The sequence below is a fragment of the Hemitrygon akajei genome, chromosome 5, assembly GCF_048418815.1.
Source record: "Hemitrygon akajei chromosome 5, sHemAka1.3, whole genome shotgun sequence".
Classification (NCBI taxonomy): domain Eukaryota; kingdom Metazoa; phylum Chordata; class Chondrichthyes; order Myliobatiformes; family Dasyatidae; genus Hemitrygon; species Hemitrygon akajei.
Genome location: NC_133128.1, coordinates 18840540 through 18862309, shown reverse-complemented (window position 1 = coordinate 18862309; position 21770 = coordinate 18840540). Strand labels below are relative to the sequence as shown.

The following is a 21770-nucleotide window of genomic DNA, read 5'->3' as shown; positions in this document are numbered from 1 at the left end:
GGTGTCACCTCGGGTACAGGGTTCATAGTTACCGTGGAGTTTTCGGGGTAGTGGTCTGCTGCTCCTGCGGGCGCCAGGTCGCGGACAGAGACCGTGTCCTCCCACCCATCAGGTAAGACCACGTAGGCATACTGGGGGTTCGCATGAAGTAGGTGAACCCGCTCGACCAGCCGGGAGTATTTATTGCTCCTCACATGTTTCCAGAGCAGCACTGGCCCTGGGGATGTCAGCCAAGCCGGTAGGGTGGTCCCAGTGGCAGACTTCCTGGGAAAAGAAAATAGGTGCTCGTGAGGGGTGGCATTGGTGGACGTACGTAACAGGGAGCGGATAGAGTGGAGTGCTTCGGGGAGGACCTCCTGCCATCGGGAGACCGGCAACCCTTTTGACTTAAGGGCTAAAAGTGTGGCCTTCCACACTGTGGCATTCTCCCTCTCTACCTGTCCATTTCCCCGGGGATTATAGCTCGTGGTCCTACTAGTAGCAATGCCCCTAGCCAGCAGGTACTGGCGCAGCTCGTCACTCATAAAGGAGGACTCTCTATCACTGTGGATATAGCAGGGATATCCGAACAGAGTGAAGAGCTGATGCAGGGCTTTTATGACGGACGTGGCATTGGTGTCGGGGCAGGGGATGGCAAAGGGGAACCGCGAGTACTCGTCGATAATGTTGAGAAAGTAGACATTGTGGTCGGTGGAGGGAAGGGGGCCCTTAAAGTCAACACTCAGTCGCTCAAAGGGGCGGGTGGCCTTGATAAGTTGCGCCTTTTCAGGACAGTAGAAGTGCGGTTTGCACTCAGCGCAGACTTGGCAGTCCCTGGTCATTGTCCTGATGTCCTCGAGGGAGTAAGGCAGTTTCCGGGCTTTCACGAAATGGTAAAATCGGGTGACCCCCGGGTGGCAAAGATCTGCATGGAGGGTGTATAGCTGGTCGAGCTGTGCGCTGGCACACGCTTCCCGGGATGGGGCATCGGGGGCTCATTGAGCCTTCCAGGCCGGTACAGGATATTGTAGTTGTAGGTAGAGAGTTCTATTCTCCACCGCAAAATTTTATCATTTTTGATTTTGCCCCGCTGTTGGTTGCTGAACATGAACGCAACTGAACGCTGGTCGGTCAGCAAGGTGAACCTTTTGCTGGTGAGGTAGTGCCTCCAGTGCCTAATAGCTTCCACTATGGCCTGGGTTTCTTTCTCCACCGCGGAGTGCCGAATTTCAGGGCCTTGAAGGGTACGAGAAAAGAATGCTACTGGCCTGCCTTCCTGATTGAGGGTAGCAGCAAGCGCGAAATCGGAGGCGTCACCCTCTACTTGGAAGGGAATGGTCTCGTCCACCGCATGCATCGTTGCTTTGGCAATGTCCCCTTTAATGCGGCTGAAGGCCGCACGGGCCTCAGCAGAGAGGGGAAATGTGGTGGACTTGACCAGGGGGCGGGCCTTGTCTGCGTAATGGGGGACCCATTGGGCGTAATAGGAAAAGAAGCCCAGGCACCGTCTGAGGGCTCTGAGGGTGGTGGGAAGAGGGAGTTCTAACAGGGGGTGCATACGGTCGGGATCAGGGCCAATGACCCCGTTCTCCACGACATAACCAAGGATAGCAAGTCGGGTGGTTCCGAACACACACTTGTCCCTGGTATAAGTAAGGTTCAGAGCTTTGGCCACTTGGAAAAATCGTTGGAGGTTGGCGTTGTGATCCGACCAGTCGTGACCACAGATGGTGATGTTATCCAGATAGGGAAATGTGGCCTTCAGTTGGCACTGGTCCACCATCTGGTCCATTTCCCTCTGGAAGACAGAGACACCATTTGTGACACCGAAGCGGACGCGCAGGAAGTGATAGAGCCTGCTGCCCGCCTCGAAGGCGGTGTAGGGGTGGTCCTCCGGGCGGATGGGGAGCTGGTGATAAGCGGATTTCAGATCTATTGTCGAGTACACCTTGTACTGAGCTATCTGGTTGACCATATCCGCAATGCGGGGTAGGGGGTACGCGTCAAACTGCGTGAACCTATTGATGGTCTGGCTATAGTCCACGACCATCCTATTTTTCTGCCCGGTCTGAACAACAACCACCTGGGCCCTCCAAGGACTTGTGCTTGGCTCAATGATCCCCTCCCTGAGCAGCCGCTGCACCTCCGACTGAATGAAGGCCCTGTCCCCCACGCTGTACCTCCTGCTTTTAGTTGCCACAGGTTTACAGTCGGGGGTCAGGTTGGCGAACAGCGGTGGGAGAGGGATCTTGAGGATGGAGAGGCTGCAAGTGGTGTCAGTAGCGCAGCTGTCGGCATGGTGCTGGGTGGGATGTGTGGGTCGGTGTGTGTGTGTGTGGTCAGTAGCGGGGTATATGACGAAGTCCCACAAAACTGAGGATTCCTGACAGTGAGTGGTGGGAGGGGCCCGTCATATGCCATAGTCACACTTTCGAGGTGGCTCTGGAAGTCCAGCCCCAATAGCACAGGCGCGCACAGTTGATGCATGACCAGTAGTGCAAAGTTCCGATATTCTGTGCCCTGCACCACCAATGTCGCTACACAACCCCCCCGGATGTCTGTGGAGTGCTATCCAGAAACCATGGTGACCCTCTGGCTTACCGGCCATGTCACGAGTCCGCAGCGTTGCACCGTGTCCAGGTCAATAAAACTCTCAGTGCTGCCCGTGTCAAACAGGCAGCTAGTCCTGTGCCCCTCCACCAGGATGTCCATCATTGACCTTGCAAGCTGGTGTCGGGCGCTTTGGTCGAGGGTTACGGAGGCCAGAGTTGAACCGCCGTCTTGGTGCCCGGTAAGCACCGGTGGGTCGGGGGTGGGGCGAGGTGGCGCCGACAAAGATGGTCGCCCCATGTCTCGCACTAGGCGGGCAGGCAAGATGGCGGCGACCAAGATGGCGGCCCCCATGCCTCACACGAGGCGGGCAGGCAAGATGGCGGCCCCCATGCCTCACGCAGCACTGCCCGACCCCGCTCGTGGTTCAGACTTACAGACCTTGGCGAAATGGCCCTTATTCCCGCAACTGGAGCAGGTCACTTCTCGGGCCGGGCAGCGTTTTCGGGGGTGCTTTTCGAGTTCGCAGAAGTAACACTGTGTGGACTTGCGACTGGCAGCAGCTGTGGTCGGTTTCGGGGAGTTCGTGGACTCGCGACTGGCAGCGGCGGTGGCAAATTCGCTCGCGGGTGGCAGCGGCGGGGTCTGCAGTGTCCACGGAACCGGCAGGGGATCGCGCGGCTGGAAAGCGTCAGTGTTGTGCAGAGCAGCCTCCAGCGTGTCGGCCATCTCAATCGCCGAGCGTAAGGTAAGATCGGCATTTTCCAGCAGTCGCTGGCGCACGTACACTGACCTGATCCCCGTAACGAAGGTGTCTCGTACCAGGAGCTCCGCATGCTGCTCCGCCGTCAGTCCTTTGCAGTCGTAAGTTCACACGAGTGTCTGTAGGACTCGGAGAAACTCAGCGCTCGTCTCGTTGGGTCGCTGTCGCCACATCGCTAAGCGATGTCTTGTGTAGACGGTGTTCACCGGCCGCAGGTACTGTCTTTTGAGGGCGTCCAGTGCCCCTTGGTAGGTCGGCAGGTCCCTGATAAGGGAGAATATTTTCGAACTTACTCCAGATAGTAATATTTTGTACTTCGTGGCAGGCTCAGTCACTGGAATCTGTTCCAAGTATGATTGGAAGCATGCAAGCCAGAGTTCAAAGGCAAGAGCTGCTTCAGAGTCTTGAGGATCAAGGTCTAATTTTTCCAGACGTAAAATGCTGTCCATGTTTTAAACTTCCAGCCAATAAAATTGATGCACCATCAATAACTCTTGGAGACGTGAGGCGAGATATAGGCTTTTATTGGCTGGAAGAAAGAACAAGCAGCAATTGACCACCACACTGCATCCTGGAGACTGAGGCCGGGGCTGTGCCTCCAATCGCCTTTATACCGGGGTCTGTGGGAGGAGCCACAGGAGCAGTCGGCAGGGGGGTGTGTCCAGACAGGTATATGTAGTTCACCACAACACAAAATGTTGAATGCAAACCTGAGGACATGTACATTGCACTAGCTTTCTAATAATATCTCCCCCTTGCCTTTTTCTCTTTTTCAATTTCCCATTCTTACCCCTTCCCGTTCCTCCTTCTTTCCCATAATCCTTAACTCTCCCGTAACGCAAATACCTTTCCATCGCAGTCTTGACTATCCTCGGTGACTCCTCCTCCACAACTGTGGCAATGACTCTGAGAGGAGAAGCTCCTCCTTCATGTTCAGTTTCGGTGAAACCCTTTATTCTGCAAGTATCACCCCTGGCTTTACATACCTCTCTGGGAAACAGAGCTTCTCAAAATCTCAGCGATCTTACATGCTTCACCTCCCACGAATTCCAATGTAGCCTCAAATTTGCAACTGTTCTTAATAAAACTTTTTCTTCAGCCTAAGAATCAAATTTCCACCTTTACAAGCATGCTACCTGCTTAAATAAAAAATCCTGAATTGTAACTGCTACTCCAGATGAAATTGCCCTTTGTCCTGTCTAACTACATCAAGGCTTCTCTGTTTAAACACCCTTGCAATATACAGTATCCCATCCTACAATTTGCCTTCCTAATGTCATGCTGATTTTCTGTGTTCATTGTATGGCAACCCACATCTACAGCTATCTGTAGTCCAAAAGACCACTAGACACAGAAGAAATTAGGCTATTCGGCCCATGGAATCTGCTCTGTTTTCAATTGTGACTGATGTTTTCAGACCTATTGTCCCACCTTCTCCTCATAGTCCCTAACTCCTCTCCCCAGTTAAACTGCCTTCTGTTTTTCCTGTTCCTTCTGCCAAAATCAATGGCCTCACACATCCCCATTTAGAGTCAGAGAATCATTAGCACAGAAAGAGGCCCTTCTGCCCAGGGAATCCATGCTGACCAAACATGCCCACCTAAGCTAGTCCCATTTGCCTGCATTTGGGCCATTTTCCTCCGAATCTTTCCTATCCACGTACTCATTGAAAGTCTTCTATGTGTTGTTATTGTCCCAAACTCAACCACTTTCTCTGGCAGCTCTTTCCATATGTACACCACCCTCTGCAGGAGGTGGTTGCCTCACAGATCTCTTTTGTATCTTTCCCCTCTCACCTTATAAGCCTATGCCCCTAGTTTTCGGTTCTGTTTCCTGGGAAAATACTGTGCGCATTAACCCCCTCTATGCCCCTCATAATTGTATATGCCTCTATCAAGTCTCTAGTTAATTTCCTACATTCCAAGTATCAAAATCCAGTCCAACTTCTCCTTATAACTCAGGCCCTTGTGTTCTGGTAATTTTGTAAATCTTCTTTGCACTTTTTCTAGTTTAATGATGAATTTTAGACTATATCTCAAACAAGAGAAAATCTGCAGGTGCTGGAAATCCAAGCAACACACACAAAATGCCGGAGGAACTCAGAAGGTCTATGGAAAGAAGTACAGTCGATATTTTGAGCCAAGACCCTTCCGCAGGACTGTATCTGCTCAGTTTTCTTTCCCACCTACTTAACCTTTCTACACTCAGTGGCCACTTTATCGGGTACCTCCTGCACTTAGTAAAGTGGCCACTGAGTGTATGTTTGTGGTCTTCTGCTGCTGTAGCCCATCCACTTCAATATTTGACATGTTGCGTGTTCAGAAATGATCTTCTGCACACCACTGTGGTAATACGTGGTTACTGTCACCTTCCTGTCAGCTTGACTCAGTTTGGCCATTCTCCTCTGACTTCTCCCATTAACAAGGCATTTCTGCTTACTGAAATGTCTCTCCTGGAATGTTTTTTGTTTCTCACACCATTCTCTGTAAATTCTAGAGACTGTTGTGTGTGAAAATCTCAGGAGATCAGCAGTTTCTGAGATTCTGAAACCACCCCATCTGGCACCAACAATCATTCCACAGTCAAAGTCACTTAGATCACATTTTTTCCCCATTCTGATGTGTGGTCAGAGCAACTGAACCTCCTGACTATGTCTGCCTGCTTTTATGCAATAAGTTGCTGATTAGATATTTGCATTGCTGAGTAGGCAAACAGGTGTATCTGGCAAAGTGTCACTGACTGTATATTCCTATGAAGGCTCTTTCTTTTCTCCTCACAACTTTCTCTCCATCTTCCTTTGTATTATGAGCAACTTTGGCTACAGTACACTCATTCCCATTCATCTAGGTCAGTAATGCCAATGTTTTACTGGTCTCCAGCCAGCAGCTCTGTGGAGAATCACGTGATACGCTTCACATTGCTAAGCCTATGTCCGAATTCCATGCCTGGGTATTAAAATGTGGAAGCAGAGACTGACGGCATATCTGACCTCCTGCTCAGCTGCCGGACCCGCTTTGTGTTCAGCAGTGAAGCAGAAACCGTCTGCGGTGAGGGCTGAGTGAAGTTTGCGTTCAATCACTCAGTTTTACACCAGTGCTGAGTACTGATCGTAGAGTGACTTAATTTGAGCAGGATCGCCAACCTTGATTGAAAGAGTAGTTGAAGGTGAGTGATTTATTTGTTTTTCCTATAAGTTACTTTACAATTTTAAAGCACACAAAATGTTGGAGGAATGCAGCAGGTCAGGCAGCATCAATGGAGAGGAATAAACAGTCAACATTTCAGGCCAAGACCCTTCTTCAGGACAAGAAAGGAAGGGGGAAGCAGCCAGAATAATATGGTAGGGGAATGGAAGGAGTTCAAGCTGGCGGGTGATAGGTAAAGCCAGGTGAGGGGGAGGGTTGGTGGATGGGGGAATAGGGGGGATGAAGTAAGAAGTTGGGAGGCCCAAAATATCGATTTATTCCTCTCCATAGTTGCCGCCCAACCTGCTGAGCTCCTCTAGCATTTTGTGCGTGTTCCTCTGGATTTCCAACATCTGCAGAATTTCTTGTGGTTTATGACTTACAAATTAGTTTCTAAGAGTTTATGATATTTTTTGTAACTATAATTTTTTGTTTTAAATATTGTTTTAATTTTTCATTATTTATACAAATATGAATCTAGACCACTAGACATTCTGGTCTAATGTCTCTCCAGCCACACCTTTTAAGTTCCTGAGAAACAATGCTGCCCCCATTCTTACTAAAAGAATCCTTTTCCATTCATACAACGAGAGGACATTTAACCATTTTCCCCTGTTTCCATCCAAGGGGTCAGTGTGGACATGGTGGAGGATTACAAATACCTGGGGATACGAATTGACAACAAACTGGACTAGTCAAAGAACACTGAGGCTGTCTACAAGAAGGGTCAGAGCCGTCTCTATTTCCTGAAGAGACTGAGGTCCTTTAACTTCTGCCGGACGATGCTGAGGATGTTCTACGAGGCTGTGGTGGCCAGTGCTATCATGTTTGCTGTTGTGTGCTGGGGCAACAGGCTGAGGGTAGCAGACACCAACAGAATCAACAAACTCATTCGTAAGGCCAGTGATGTTGTGGGGGTGGAACTGGACTCTCTGACGGTGGTGTCTGAAAAGAGGATGCTGTCCAAGTTGCATGCCATCTTGGACAATGTCTCTCATCCGCTCCATAATGTACTGGTTAGGCACAGGAGTACATTCAGCCAGAGACTCATTCCACCGAGATGCAACACTGAGCGTCATAGGAAGTCATTCCTGCCTGTGGCCATCAAACTTTACAACTCCTCCCTCAGAGTGTCAGACACCCTGAGCCAATAGGCTGGTCCTGAACTTATTTCCACTTGGAATAATTTATTTATTATTATTTAATTATTTATGGTTTTATACTGCTATATTTCTACACTATTCTTGGCTGGTGCGACTGTAACGAAATCCAATTTCCCTCGGGATCAATAAAGTATGTCTTTCTGTCTGTCTGTCAAAACCCTAATCACTACAGTTTAGCAACATTATGATCACTTGGATAACTGCACTAAAATGGACTTTTTTTCTAATTGTTCTAATTGAGGTCTTGTAAAAATTGTGCATAATTTATTTTTAAATTATGTTTTTCTTGTGATTGCTGCTTCTGTGGTGCTGCTGCAAGTAAGTTTTTCGTTGCATCTGTGCATACATGTACTAATGCATTAGACAATAACCTCGACGTTGACCATTACTGAGAGAGTCACTCGATATGCGTGACAAAGTTGTGGAGTCTTCTAGATGACTACTCTGCATAATGATGAACGTTCAGCAATATCCTAGTGTTACGCGGTTACCATGGTTGAATAGCTTTCAGTGTGGGCAGACTGAGAGCTTAGCAAAGTGTGTGAGGAAGCATTGGAACTTATGTCTGAATCCTGCTCTTTAGACATCTCTGGTGGCTGAGAGACGTTGGTGTGGTGCATTGAGCACTGCCCGTGATATGGCATTTGACAATTTCTTTGCTGAAGTTGAACGTTTGTGTAAGGTCAATCAACTTCATTGATGCATCTTATTTTTATTTTTTATATATTTTGAGATACAGCGTGGACAGGCCCTTCTGGCCCAATGGGCCACATTGCCCAGAAACCCACCTGCTTAACACTAGCCTAATCACAGGACAATTTTATAATGACCAATTAACCTAGTAACTGGTATATCTTTGGAAGATGGGAGGAAATCAGAGCACGCAGAGGAAACCCACATGGTCAAAGGCAGGACGTACAAACTCCTTACAGACAGTGCCAGAAATGAACTCCCAAACTCCAGAATGCCATAATAGCATCACACTACAATGCTACTGTCCACAAAGCTTCATTCTAACATTGACCTCTAGAGCTAACTGCAACACTGCCCTGCCCTGATTCCAAAGAGCCTCCTGTACATGCATGGCACCTCCTTTCCACCTCCCCAGTTAAGGCTTCCAGTGCACCTTCCAAAGACCTGGGACCCCATGCCCTCTCAGGTGACGTTGTTTGCCCTTTTTTCCAGGTTTTCTTCATCAGTGGAAGACTTCACGACAGTTCTTTTTTTTAATATATTTTTTATTAAATTTTTAAGAGAATTACATACAATGAATAGAATAATAGAGTAATGAAAATTGATATTAGCCCTCCCCCCTCCCCTTAACCCTTCCCCCCCTTAACATCCCTGTCTAAAAAAAAGAAAAAAGAAAAAAAAAAGAAAGCAAGGAAGAAGAAAGGAAGAAGGATTGCCTGGATATCGGAGGATCCCCACATGCACCATGGAGTTCAAAATAACTTTAGCATATATCTTTATTTTTTTCCCCAAATAACTAATAATTTTATCTCCAAAGGATCTATATATTTAATCCTATCTTTTGTAGATAGGGGTGCCAAATTTTCAAAAATATATCAATTCATTTCTTAAATTATATGTAATTTTTTCAAGTGGAATGCAGCTATATATTTCATTATTCCAATGGTCCATAGTTAAGTATGAATCTGATTTCCAAGTAACTGCAATAGCTTTTTTGGCTACTGCCAATGTAATTTTTATAATTTTTTTCTGATATTTATTCAATTTAGGTCTTGGTATTATCCCTTCAATATCGCCTAATAAAAATAATGTTGGGCTATGTGGAAGTTGTATTCCAATAATTTGTTCCAGTAAAAGTCTTAGATTTATCCAAAAAGGTTGAATTTTAAAACAAGACCAAGTAGAGTGTAAAAAAGTACCGATTTCTTGATTACATCTGAAACATTGGTCAGATAAATTTGGGTTTAATCTATTTATTTTTTGTGGTGTAATATATAATTGATGTTCTTTCAGCCACAGTGTACCTCTTCATTAGAAGGTTTGGGCTGGCTTTCAGCAGGGCAGAAGATCTTTCAATGAAGTGCATCACTCACACTATTGGCCCCTTGCTGATGTATCTGTCATTGCTGATTAACTGCACTCTGACAACTTGTACTCACTCCTCAATCGCACCTTATCTGCTGTTCACAAGGAGGACAGTGTGGCCCCTGTCATCAAAATGCTCTGGAGCTTCAACAAAGAAATGTAATTTTCATACAGAAATTGACTAGTTATATACAAATATTCTTCCAATAGAAACATTGTGCACTTCTGAATCCCATCATTTACATATTTAAGTATCAATCATAATGCATATTTCAGGTGTTATTAAGAAAGTAAATCTACGTGTTAAAGGCCAGTGGTACTTGAAAACTAGTAAAATAACTGTCCAATAAATAGTAAGTGCCAAACATCACCCAGTACATTCCCTTTTCTCATTGCTACTGTCAGGAAGGAGCTACAGGAGCCTGAAGGCACATGCTCAATGATTCAGAAACAGCATCTTCCCCTCTGCCATCAGTTTTCTGAATGGACATTGAACCCATTACGAACTTACTATTTTTTTCTGTTTGCACTATTTATTTGATTTAGCATATATAGAGTATATATAACATTACTGTATTTTACCATTTTTATTATTACGTTTTGCAATGTACTGCTGCCACATTACAACAAATTTCACAACATATGCCAGTGATGATAAAACTGATTCTGATTCTGACTTAGTAATTTAATAACTACCCTAGAATCTTTTGCTTGCATCTTTATCTTGACTTGGTAAGCTTGGTGATTTTGGTTACCGGGCTTGATCGGAAAAGCTGGACAAAGGAGAGTTAGGTTTTCAAGGACCGTGTTCAACCTGGCTGTATGCACTATGTCTGTCTCTGTCAGCTTATCACCTTAGTGAGCTGAGCTGTCACAGAGAGAATGGCTGTACTCTGTATGGTTAGCGCACATTGCTTTGCTGCAATTTCCACACATCTAGCTACACATTGGCTGCAGTAATAGAAATGAAAATGCAACATAAAACAGCATTTCATTTGCACCCCACTCAACCATTGTGAGCCCTATCTGTTTATGGGGGGGGGGGCATTCACTTTATCCCTCAAAATGTGACCACAAAAGCTTTCATACCTGTTTTGGAATTGGAATTGGAGTTGAAGTTGGTTCATTATTGTCAGATGTACAGAGATACGGGGAATTGAGGTAGTACAAGGGGGGAAAAAATAACCGAATGCGGAATAAAATGTTACAAAGAAACTGCAGTGCTGGGAGACAATGGCTATAACAGGTTGACTGAGAGGTCTCTTCAATGGTCTTATAACAGCAGGATAGAAGCTGTGCTTGAGCCTGGACCGACATGCTTTCAGGCTTTTGTATCTTCTGCCTGATGGGAGGAGGAGAGGAGGGAATATTCAGGTAAGGTAGGTGGGGTCTTTGATTATTCTGGCTGCTCTACTGAGGCAGTGAGAAGTATAGACTGAGTCCTTGGGGGTGGGGGGGGGGGTGGCTGGTTCCTGTGATGTCCTGAGCTGTGCCCACAACTCTCTGCAACTTCTTGACAATCAGTAAAAATTGATTTAGAGAAAGTGTGAAGTAGTTAAGGAAATCTGGCCATTAAGCAGCAGACTCTTAAACTCATTCTGAAAGGCCACATTTGGCAAATGTGTAATTGTGATGCGATTATCCTGTTCTTTGTTAGTAGGCTGGCATCATCCTTACGCATAACAGGAAGGACGCATTCTCCAAGGAGGCAGTGTTGCTACTGCAGCTGTCCAAGAACAAAGGAAAGAGGACCGAAATGGCCAACATGGGAATTCAGATTACTGGATTTTGTCTCGGCCTCCTCAGTCTGTTTGGAACTTTGATTGCCACCATTTTACCTCACTGGTGTAGAACGGCACATGTGGGTACCGACATTATCACTGCCATGGAGTTCATGAAAGGACTTTGGATGGAATGTGTCTGGCAAAGTACTGGCATCTACCAGTGCCAAGTCCATCGCTCACAATTGGCTTTGCCCCCGGACCTCCAGGCCGCTCGTGTCTTGATGGTATTTTCCTGCTTGTTTTCTACGCTGGCCACTTGTGTTTCTGTAGTGGGTATGAAATGCACTGTGTGCTTCAGGGAAACCTCATCCAAGGATCATATTGCTATGTCAGGAGGGGCATTTTACATCCTGGCTGGCATCATGTGCCTCATTCCAGTGGCTTGGTCAACAAATGACCTAATCCGTGATTTCTACAACCCAGTGTTACCAGCCGGAACCAAATATGAAATGGGGGAAGCTCTCTATATTGGCTTTGTGTCAACTGGTATGGCTCTCATTGGAGGATCTCTCCTGTGTCTTCCTTGCCCTCAGCAAGGGAACAAAAAACCCTATCAACCACAAGCTTTATCAATACAAGCTGCATCTCAGAACAGACTGCCTTCTATTTATAGGAGCAACTACTTCATGTCACAAGCATCTGCCTCTCATAGTGACTACCGTTTACATGACTATGTGTGAGTAAGAAGACTCTTCATTGCAATTAGCCTCTGCACTTCGGAGTTCCAAAAAATAATGTACTTTCTTTACAGTAAGACACACAAAATGCTGGAGGAACTCAGCAAATCGAGCAGCATTTATGGGGAGGAATAAAGAGTCAGACCAAGATCCTTCATCAGGATTGTTGCTCAAGATTTCCAACGCCTGCAGAATCTCTTCTTCTGGGCAATCAAAATTATCTCAACATTGGCAGAGGTATGGAAAAGAAGGGGACAGGTTTGAGCTGAGAGTGAAGAGTTTTAAAAGAGAATGTTAGAGTTTTTTTTTACACAGTGAGTGGCTGGCCCAAAATGTTGACTCTGTTTTTCTCCATGAATACAGCATTTTGTGTGTGTGTTACTCTGAATTTCCAGCATTTGCAGAATCTCTTGTGATTATAATATAATTTATTTTACTTTTTCTCCACACTTTGCAGGGAAGTTAAGAGCTCTGGTTTGTTTGAAGAACAAATGTGTTTAATTTATTTGTGACAGGGAGCAGTATATATGTTTTCAATGATTTACTTCATTAGAAATATTTTTCAGCATTACCATTACCATAATTTGTAAATTACTACTGATGAGTTCTAAGTTGGCTTTTTATGTGTGATCTGACTTGGTCTATGTAAATAATAAACTTCCTTTTTAAATTTTTTAATTAATTTTCAAACAAAACATAGTAACAATAGAAATGCAGAGAGATTGGGAATACAAAGTTAATAGAGCAGTATATACAAGTATAAACTATTGATAACACAAATATAACAAATCTCCCAAACTCATCCTGCATTTATACAGTAGAAAAAACCCAAATTGAAAAAGAGAATATATTTATATAAACTAACTTGCAAACTGAACTGAGAAAAAAAAACAAGCTGGGCTGTTATAATATAATGGATATAAACAGTAGTGTCAATAGCTCCGCTCCTCTAACCAAATATTTAAAGGTAATTAAAGAGGTTCGGGAAAGGAAATAATAAACTATTGAGCACATCTACATGGAGTGATGTCACAGGAAGTAGCATCCATCATCAGGGACCCCCACCACCCAGGTCACGCTCTCTTCTCACTGCTGCCATCAGGAAGAAGGTACAGGAAGCTCAGGACTCATGCTACCAGCTTTGAAACCGTTATTACCCCTCAACCATCAGCCTCTTGGGCCAAAGAGGATAACTGCGCTCAACTTCACTTGCCCCATTATTGAAATGTTTCCACAACCAACGTACGCTGTCAAGGACTCTTTGTCTCAAGTTCTCAATATTTATTTCTTATTTAGTTATTATTATTATTTCATTTTGTACTTGCACAATTTGTTGTCTTCTGCACTCTGCCTGAACACCCAAGTTAGGCAGCATTTCACTGATTCTGTTACTGTTATTATTCTATGTATTTATTGAGTATGCCTGTATGAAAATGAATCTCAGCATTGTATATGGCGACATATATGGACTTTCATAATAAAATTCACTTTAAAATTTGAACTTTTAGTTATTCACGATAGTGGTAATTAATGAAGTCGTTCATGTTTTGGATTATTGAAAATGCACTAATTTATTACACAGATATCCTGGAGACTGTATAATTATTAATAGGCATAATCGGAGTCCGTATATGTTTTATTACTAGGAGAAAATTCTGTGAAAAATCAATGCAAAGTTTGTTATTGGAAAGCTTTTCAAAAAAATACACCTGTCATTTTTTAATGAAAACCAGAGTTTTTAATGCAAGTTTGTTTGAATATGGAATTGTATTACAAACAAATCCATGAAGAATGTATGTAATAGTCCTGAAGAAGGGTCTCAGCCTGAAACGTTGATTGTATTTATTTCCATAGATGCTGCCTGATCTGCTGAGTTCCTCCACCAGTTTTTTGTGTGTTAATTTGTATTGCATAATGTTACCCAGGTGTTCATTTTGTGTGCCACTGATTACACAGTTCACACATTAATTTCTTAACTTGTTATTGTGTCTGATCAAGCCACTTAGAATTTGAGAACAGCTTAGATTTTGTTTATTTATTATTTGTTTATTTAGATACAGAATAGGCCCTTGCAGCCCTTTGAGCCATGCCATCCAGCAATCCCCAGATTTAAACCTAGCCTAATCATGGGACAATTCACAATGACCAATTAAACTCCCAATTTTCGTCAAGAGTTTCATTAATGTGTACTTTATGGAAATGGTCATGTTTACTTTTCATTGCTCTCTACAAAACCAAAGAGCATTCAAGAAGGAAACCACCTTCAGGGTTTAGATTGTCAGGAGAAGTCAGATGAATTAGAGAAGGTGAAAGAAAATGACCTGTATTTGAGTTTATAGTGTTGTTCAGCATGGGAACAGACCTGTCAGCCCATCAGGTCTGCATTGACATTTAACCATCCACTTCTACGAGTTCTACACTCTTTTTATTCTCCCCACGTTCCCATAAACTCTGTCAGGTTCTGACAGTGGCAAATGAACTTACCAGCCCACTTGTCTCTGGGATGTGCAGAGAAAATGGAGCAGCTGGATGGAAATCGATGTGATCACAGGGAGAATGTGAAAACACCACACACCTCAAAGTTCAAAGTATCAAAGTTCATAGTATATGAATCAGAATCAGAATTAGGTTTAATAACACCAGCAAATGTCGTGAAATTTGGTGTCATTGCGGCAGCAGTGTATTGCAATACATAATGATAGAGAAAAACCTGAGAATTACATTAAGTACATAAATAGTTAAATTAAATAAGTAGTGTAAATGGCTATAAGGAAGTAGTGAGGTATTGTTCATTGGTTCAATGTCTAGTCAGAAATCTGATGACAGAGGGGAAGAAACTGTCCCTGAATCGCTGAGTGTGTGCCTTCAGGCTTCTGTCCCTCCTTCCTGATGGTAGCAATGAGGAGAGGGCATGACCTGGGTGATGGGGTCCTAATGATGGACGCCACCTTTTTGAGGCATCACTCCTTGAAGATGTCCTGAATACTATGGAGGCTAGTGTTCACAATGGAGCTGACTAGGCTTACAAATCTGCAGCTTACTCAATCCTGTACTGTAGCTCCCCCCATACCAGACGGTGATGCAGCCAGTTAGAATGCTCTCCACGGTAGATCTGTAGAAATTTTCAAGTGTTTTTGGAGCCATACCAAATCTCCTCAGACTCCTAATGAATATAGCTGCTGTCGTGTTGTATCTGCATCAATTTGTTAGGTCCAGGTTAGATCCTCAGAGATATTGACACCCAGGAACTTGAAATTGCTCACTCTTTCCACTTCTGATCCCTCGATGAGGACTGGTATGTGTTCCCTCTTCTTACCCTTTCTGATGTCCACAATCAACTCTTTGGTTTTACAGACATTGAATGCAAGGTTGTTGCTGCGACACCACTCAACTAGTTGATATATCTCACACCCTCTCGTCACCAGCTGAAATTCTGCCAACAATCATTGTATCGTCAACATTTTTATAGATGGTATTAGAGCTGTGCCTAGCCACACAGTCATGGGTATAGAAAGAGAAGAGCATTAGGCTAAGACGCATATAAGATTATAAGCTTTGAAACATATAAAATTATTAAGGGATTGGACACGCTAGAGGCAGAAAACATGTTCCCGATGTTGGGGGAGTCCAGAACTAGAGGCCACAGTTTAAGAATAAGGGGTAGGCCATTTAGAACAGATTTGAGGAAAAACTTTTTCACCCAGAGAGCTGTGGATCTATGGAATGCTCTGCCTCAGAAGGCAGTGGAGGCCAATTCTCTGGATGCTTTCAAGAAAGAGTTAGATAGAGCTATTAAAGATAGCGGAGCTAAGGGATATGAGGAGAAGGCAGGAACAGGTTACTGATGGTGGATGATCAGCCATGATCACACTGAATGGCGGTGCTGGCTCAAAGGGCCAATTGGCCAACTTCTACACCTATTGTCTATTGTCTATTGACACATCCCTGATGTGCACCAGAGTTGATTGTCAGCAAGTTGGAGATGTTGTTTCTGATCTGCACAGATTGTGATCTACCAGTTAGGAAGTTGCAGGGGAGGTAGACAGCCCTAGGTTCTGGAGCTTTTTGATCATAACTGTAGGAATGATTGAGTTAGATTCTGAGCTGTAGTCAATCAACAGCATCCTAACATTGGTCTTTGTATTGTCCAGGTGATCCAAGACCATGTGGAGAGCCATTGAAGTTGCATCCCCTGTAGACCTATTGTGTCAATTAGCAAATTGCAGTATGTCCAGGCCTTTGCTGAGAGGAGTTAAATCTAGCCATAACTAACCTCTCAAAGCCCTTTAGCACCGTAGATGCAAGGGCTTCTGAATGACAGTCATTAAGGCAGCACACTCTGCTCTTCTCAGGTACTGATATAATTGTTATGCTTTTGAAGCAAGTGGGAACTTCTGACTGTGGCAAGGAGAGATTGAAAAGGTCTTTGAACACCCCCACCAGTTGGTTGGCACAGGATTTCAGAGACCTACCAGGAAGTAATGGGCTACAAACCCTACCAGAGTTGACATGCATCCAATTTTGATTCCAACCTTGTTTGGAATAGTTCCTTAGCTCTTGAAATAGCTCTCTGCAAGTCATACCTGTTTTTTTTTTTTGCACAGATCTGGGTCATCGGACTTGAATTCCACATATCTAGCCTTCAGTAGACTATGAAGCTCAAGGTTCACCCCTGGCTTTTGATTTGGTTATGTACAGTAAGCTCCCATAGGCACACACTCATCCACACAGGTTTTAACAAAGGTAACACAAACAAAATACTGGAGGAACTCAGTCAGAGTTCTCATCTTCCTTTCCAGTCCTGATGAAGGGTCTCAACCTGCAACATCGACTATTTACTCTTTTCCATAAATGCTGCCTGACCTGCTGAGTTCTTCCAGTATTTTCTGTGTGTTGCTTTGCATTTCCAACATCTGCAGATTTTCTCAGGTTTTAATGAAGTCAGTGACAGCTGTGCCATACTCATTCAGACTTGAAGATGAATCCCTGAGTATAGTCCAGTCCACCAATTCAAAACAGTCCTGTAAGCACTCCTGCGCCTGCCTTGGTCATACCTTCTTGGCCCTCACTACTAGTGCTGCAGTCTTCTATCTTGCCTACACTCAGGGAGTAGATGTACAGCCGGGTGATCAGACTTCCCAAAGTGTGGGCAAGGGATAGCACAGTAAGTCTCTTGATGATGGTGTAACTGTGGTCCAGTGTGTTGGTTCCTCTGGTACTGCAAGTGACTAGATGGCACCAGCATACAACACTCACTCAGTCGATACCTCCAGATGACCCACAAAAATGTCTATTTTACTTCTTTTATGTCTGATTTTCATCTTAAATGTGTTTTTGAGACTGTTAGAGCCTATGATTTACAGTCTGGAGAACATTTGAGTCATCCAGCACTTCAGCCCAGAAGATTCCGAGAAGCGAGTGCATACATGGGTGACCTTGAGGTGAAGAAACTTTGAGATGGGGTGTGAGCACATGTTTGACTCCGTTTCACCAGTTAGAGTATTCATTAGTCACCAGTTAAAGGGTTAAGGAAGATTGAGACATCAGGGCGAATGCTGAAGGTAAACAAGAGTTCAGTGCCGACTGCCTTCCTTTTGAGTGCTGCCAAGGAGTCTGTGTGCAGCCTATCACTAAGTGGCTGGTTGTGGCGGGTGGGTAGGCCTCTGCCTCAGGCACTGTCCCTCTCTTTCGATGATGAGGAGCATGTTACCGTGGTTCTCCATCATGGATTGAGCTATTGTGTTTATGGACTATGGACTTTCTCAGTATTATTGTTTACGTATTCTGTGTTTCCGCCCATTTCTTTACATTTTGCTGTGCGAGGGGAGGGGGTTTGGGATCAATGTTTTGTACGGGGGGGGTGTTGATGGTTGATCATTGGGTTGCCTTTCTTTTCTGTGGGGGGGCTGAGTTTGATGTTTCTCTCTGAATGGCTTTCATGTTCTTTCTTTGTTTTGTGGCTATCTGGAGAAGACGGATCTCAGAGTTGTATATAGATACATACTTTCATAATAAATGAACCTTTAAACTTCTGATTTGTTGGTGCTAATTATTTAGAGACTTCTTCAGGATGGCCTAGTTAAAATCCCCCATGTTGATAAGGAAGGAATCAGGAAGGTCAGCTGGTGGCGTAGTGACATCAGCACCGGACTCCGGAACGGAGGTTCCCGGGTTCAAATACAGTCGGGTCGTTCCCGAGTACGTTTTCCACCAGGTTGAGTGTTGAGCTCGCAACTCAACTGTGCCACACAGTCTTTCGTTCTGCGCCTTGTCAGGCATGAAAATGCCCAACGCTGGCCTCTTAGGCCTGAGTCAACGTCATCATCATCATCGTATCAGGATGTGCTGTTTCATGCCTGTTCATTACATCGCTCAGTTCATCTAGAGCCTCTTTGGCATTGGCCTGAGGTGGGCTGACATTTCCCATAGCTGATAAAATGGATGACACTTGACCATGAGATGTTCGAGGTCAGGTGAACAGGACTGGGGCAGGACCGCCATGTTTGTACCCTACAATAAATTGATCATGAAGCATAATTCACCTCCTCTGCCATTGAAAGAGTCAGCAGTCGTATCTTGGCAGTGTATTGTGAACCCATCAATCTGAATTGCTGTGTCTGGAACTGAAGGGATTAATCAAGATTCCATGGAACAAAAACGCAACTGGTCCTAATACTACCTATGCTACCTTATAGGACCTGGATGTTCACCACATACTATCTTATGATTCATTTTCTTGCAGGCATTTACAGGAAAATAAACTATACATATAAACTATACAGAAAAACTATACATAAACAAAGACTCGTGCAAAAGAAAGATCTTGCAAATACTAAATTTACATTAAATGGTGAGGATTGAACCAAAGTGGCAGAAACTGTGAGGCAGGGGCTCTACCGATGTACCACCATGCTGCTCCTAAAGAAGTTGGTTTTGATCAATAAATAGACACAAAGCAGACCCTTTAGTTCAATGCTTCATCTGTCCACGAGGACCCTTATCAAGCAGTTTTCAGAGATTTTCCCTTTGACTTCACATTTTTAAACTCAATTGCCTGTTTCATCGAGTAACAGCTGTTTTCAGAGTAGTATTCTGTGTTGATTTTGGCTGGAATTTAATCTTCTTATTTCAAGTAATGTAATTTTTCTTGACCACTTCACTTAGAGGTCTGAGTTCCAAAAATTCATACACAAGCTCAACATCATCACTATATCTGGCTCCTGGTAATATTGCAGTTTTTGAGCTGAGGCCTGACTGAAATGTCAGCAGTTCTTCACATTACACGTTACTCACTGGGTAATATGACTTGTTGCAAGGTCCTTCGTGCATGCTTATTACCTAATGAAAGAGTTAATATACGAGGAATATTTGATGGCTCTGGGCCTGTACTCGCTGGAGTTCTGAAGAATGAGGGGAATCTCATTGAAAACTAACAAATATCGAAAGGCCTAGATAGAGTGGACATGGATGAGATGCTTTCTACATTCTAGGACTGGGGACACAGCCTCAGAATAGAAGGGTGTTCTTTTAGAACAGAGATCAGAAAGGTATTTTTTTTTTAGCCAGAGGGTGTTAAATCTGTGGAATTCATTGCCACAGACAGCTGTGGAGGCCAAGTCATTTGGTATATTTAAAGCGAAGGTTAATAGGTACTTAATTACGTAGTAAGGGCATCAAAGGTTACTGAAGACGGCAGGAGAATAGGGTTGGGAGGGAAAATAAATCAGCCACAATGGCCTGAATAGCCTAATTCTGCTCCTGTGTCTCATGGTCTTAGCCCATAGAACATAGAAGAGTACAGCACAGGAACAGGCCCTTCAGCCCACAATGTTGTGCTGAACCAGCTAAGAAGTAAATCAAACCCCCTCCCAAAAATAACCCCTCCTAGCTACCCCATGTCCATATCCCTCCATATTCCTCACATCCATGTGCCTATCTAAACGTCTCTTAAAAGCCTCTAATGTATTTGCCTCTGCCACCATACCAGGCAGCACATTCCAGACATCCATGACTCTCTGAGTAAAAAACTTACCTCTCACATCCCCTTTAAACCTACCCCCTCTCACCTTCAATGCATGCCCTTTGGTATTAGATATTTCTACCCTGGGCAAAAGATACTCCTTGTCTATTCTATCTATGCCTCTCATAATCCTCTAAAACTCTGTCAGATTTTCACTCAGCCTCCGTTGCTCCAAAGAAAACAACCCGAGTTTGTCCAGCCTCTTATGATATGACATGCCCTCTGAACCAGGCAGCATCCTGGTAAACCCCTTCTGCTCCCTTTCCAAAGCCTCAACACACTTCCTATAATAGGGCAGCCAGAAATGTATGCAATACTCCAGATGTTGTCTAACCAGAGTTTTATAAAGTTGCAATGTAATCTCTTGACTTTTAAACTGAATGCCTTGACTAATAAAAACAAGCATTCCAGAAGCCTTCTTAGCCACCCTGTTGACCTGTGTACCCACTTTCATGGAGCTATGAACTTGGACCCGAAGATCTCTCTGCTCAACAACACAGTTAAGGGTCTTGCCTTAACAGTGTATTGTCTTCTTGCATTTGCCCTACTGAGGAGCAACACCTCACATTTATCTAAGTTAAACTCCATCTGCCATTTCTTTGCCCATATCTGTAACTGATCTATATCGCACTGTATTCTCTGCCAGTCTTCCACACTGTCCACAACTCCACCAATCTTGTTATCAACCACAAACTTACTGACCCACCCATCTACATTTTCATCCAGGTCACTTATAAACATTACAAGCAGCAGAGGTCCCAGCACAGATCACTGTGGACCTTCACTAATTACAGGCTTCCAGCTTGAATAAGTCCCTCAACCAGTACCCTCTGTCTTGTATGAGCAAGCCAGTTCTGAAATCAGCCAATTCACTGTAGACCCCATGCATCTTAATCTTCTGGATTAGCCTCCTATGAGGGGCCTTGTCAAAAGCCTTACTAAAATCCATATAGACAACCTTCCCTGCCCTACCTTCATCAATTTCTCTTGTCAGCTTGTCAAAAAACTCAGTCAAGTTGGATAAACATGTCCTGCCCTGCACAGGCTCTCCTTAATGAGGCTATGGGTTTCCAAATGCTAATATATTCTATCACTAAGAATATATATTCTATCACTAAGAATATATCACTAAGACTTTTCTTCAGCAATTTCCCAATATCTGACATGAGACTCACTGGTCTATAGTTTCTAGAATTTTCCCTTGTTCCGTTCTTAAATAGCGGTACAACATTGGCTTTTCACCAGTTGTCTGGGACTTTGCCTGTGCCTCGAGAGGAGATAAAGACACTGGTCAAGGCCCCAACAACCTCATATCTTGCCTCCTTCCTCCATCCTAGGATGCAGAAGTGGGCTGAGAAGTGGCAGATGGAGTTCAACACAGAGAAATGTGAGGTGGTACACTTTGGAAGGACAAACTCCAAGGCAGAGTACAAAGTAAATGGCAGGATACTTGGTAGTGTGGAGGAGCAGAGGGATCTGGGGGTACATGTCCACAGATCCCTGAAAGTTGCCTCACAGGTAGATAGGGTAGTTAAGAAAGCTTATGGGGTGTTAGCTTTCATAAGTCGAGGGATAGAGTTTAAGAGACACG

The 21770-nt window shown here is 44.2% G+C and overlaps 1 protein-coding gene across 10 annotated transcripts in view; it reads left to right on the top strand.

Annotated features, from left to right (window-relative positions):
* Window positions 1-21770, top strand: part of LOC140727515 (claudin-14-like) — an 83840-nt gene that overhangs the window by 7912 nt on the left and 54158 nt on the right. For 8 of the 10 annotated variants that reach the window (XM_073044913.1, XM_073044910.1, XM_073044909.1 and 5 more), the window contains exons 2-3: window positions 11356-12158; window positions 12234-12396. In XM_073044913.1, coding sequence (XP_072901014.1) covers window positions 11455-12158; window positions 12234-12294 — 765 coding nt within the window. In that variant the 5' untranslated portion in view covers window positions 11356-11454 and the 3' untranslated portion in view covers window positions 12295-12396. Of the gene's footprint in view, window positions 1-11355; window positions 12397-12616; window positions 13661-21770 lie in introns of those variants that run through there. The other 2 variants (XM_073044916.1, XM_073044917.1) reach the window with 2 other exon arrangements.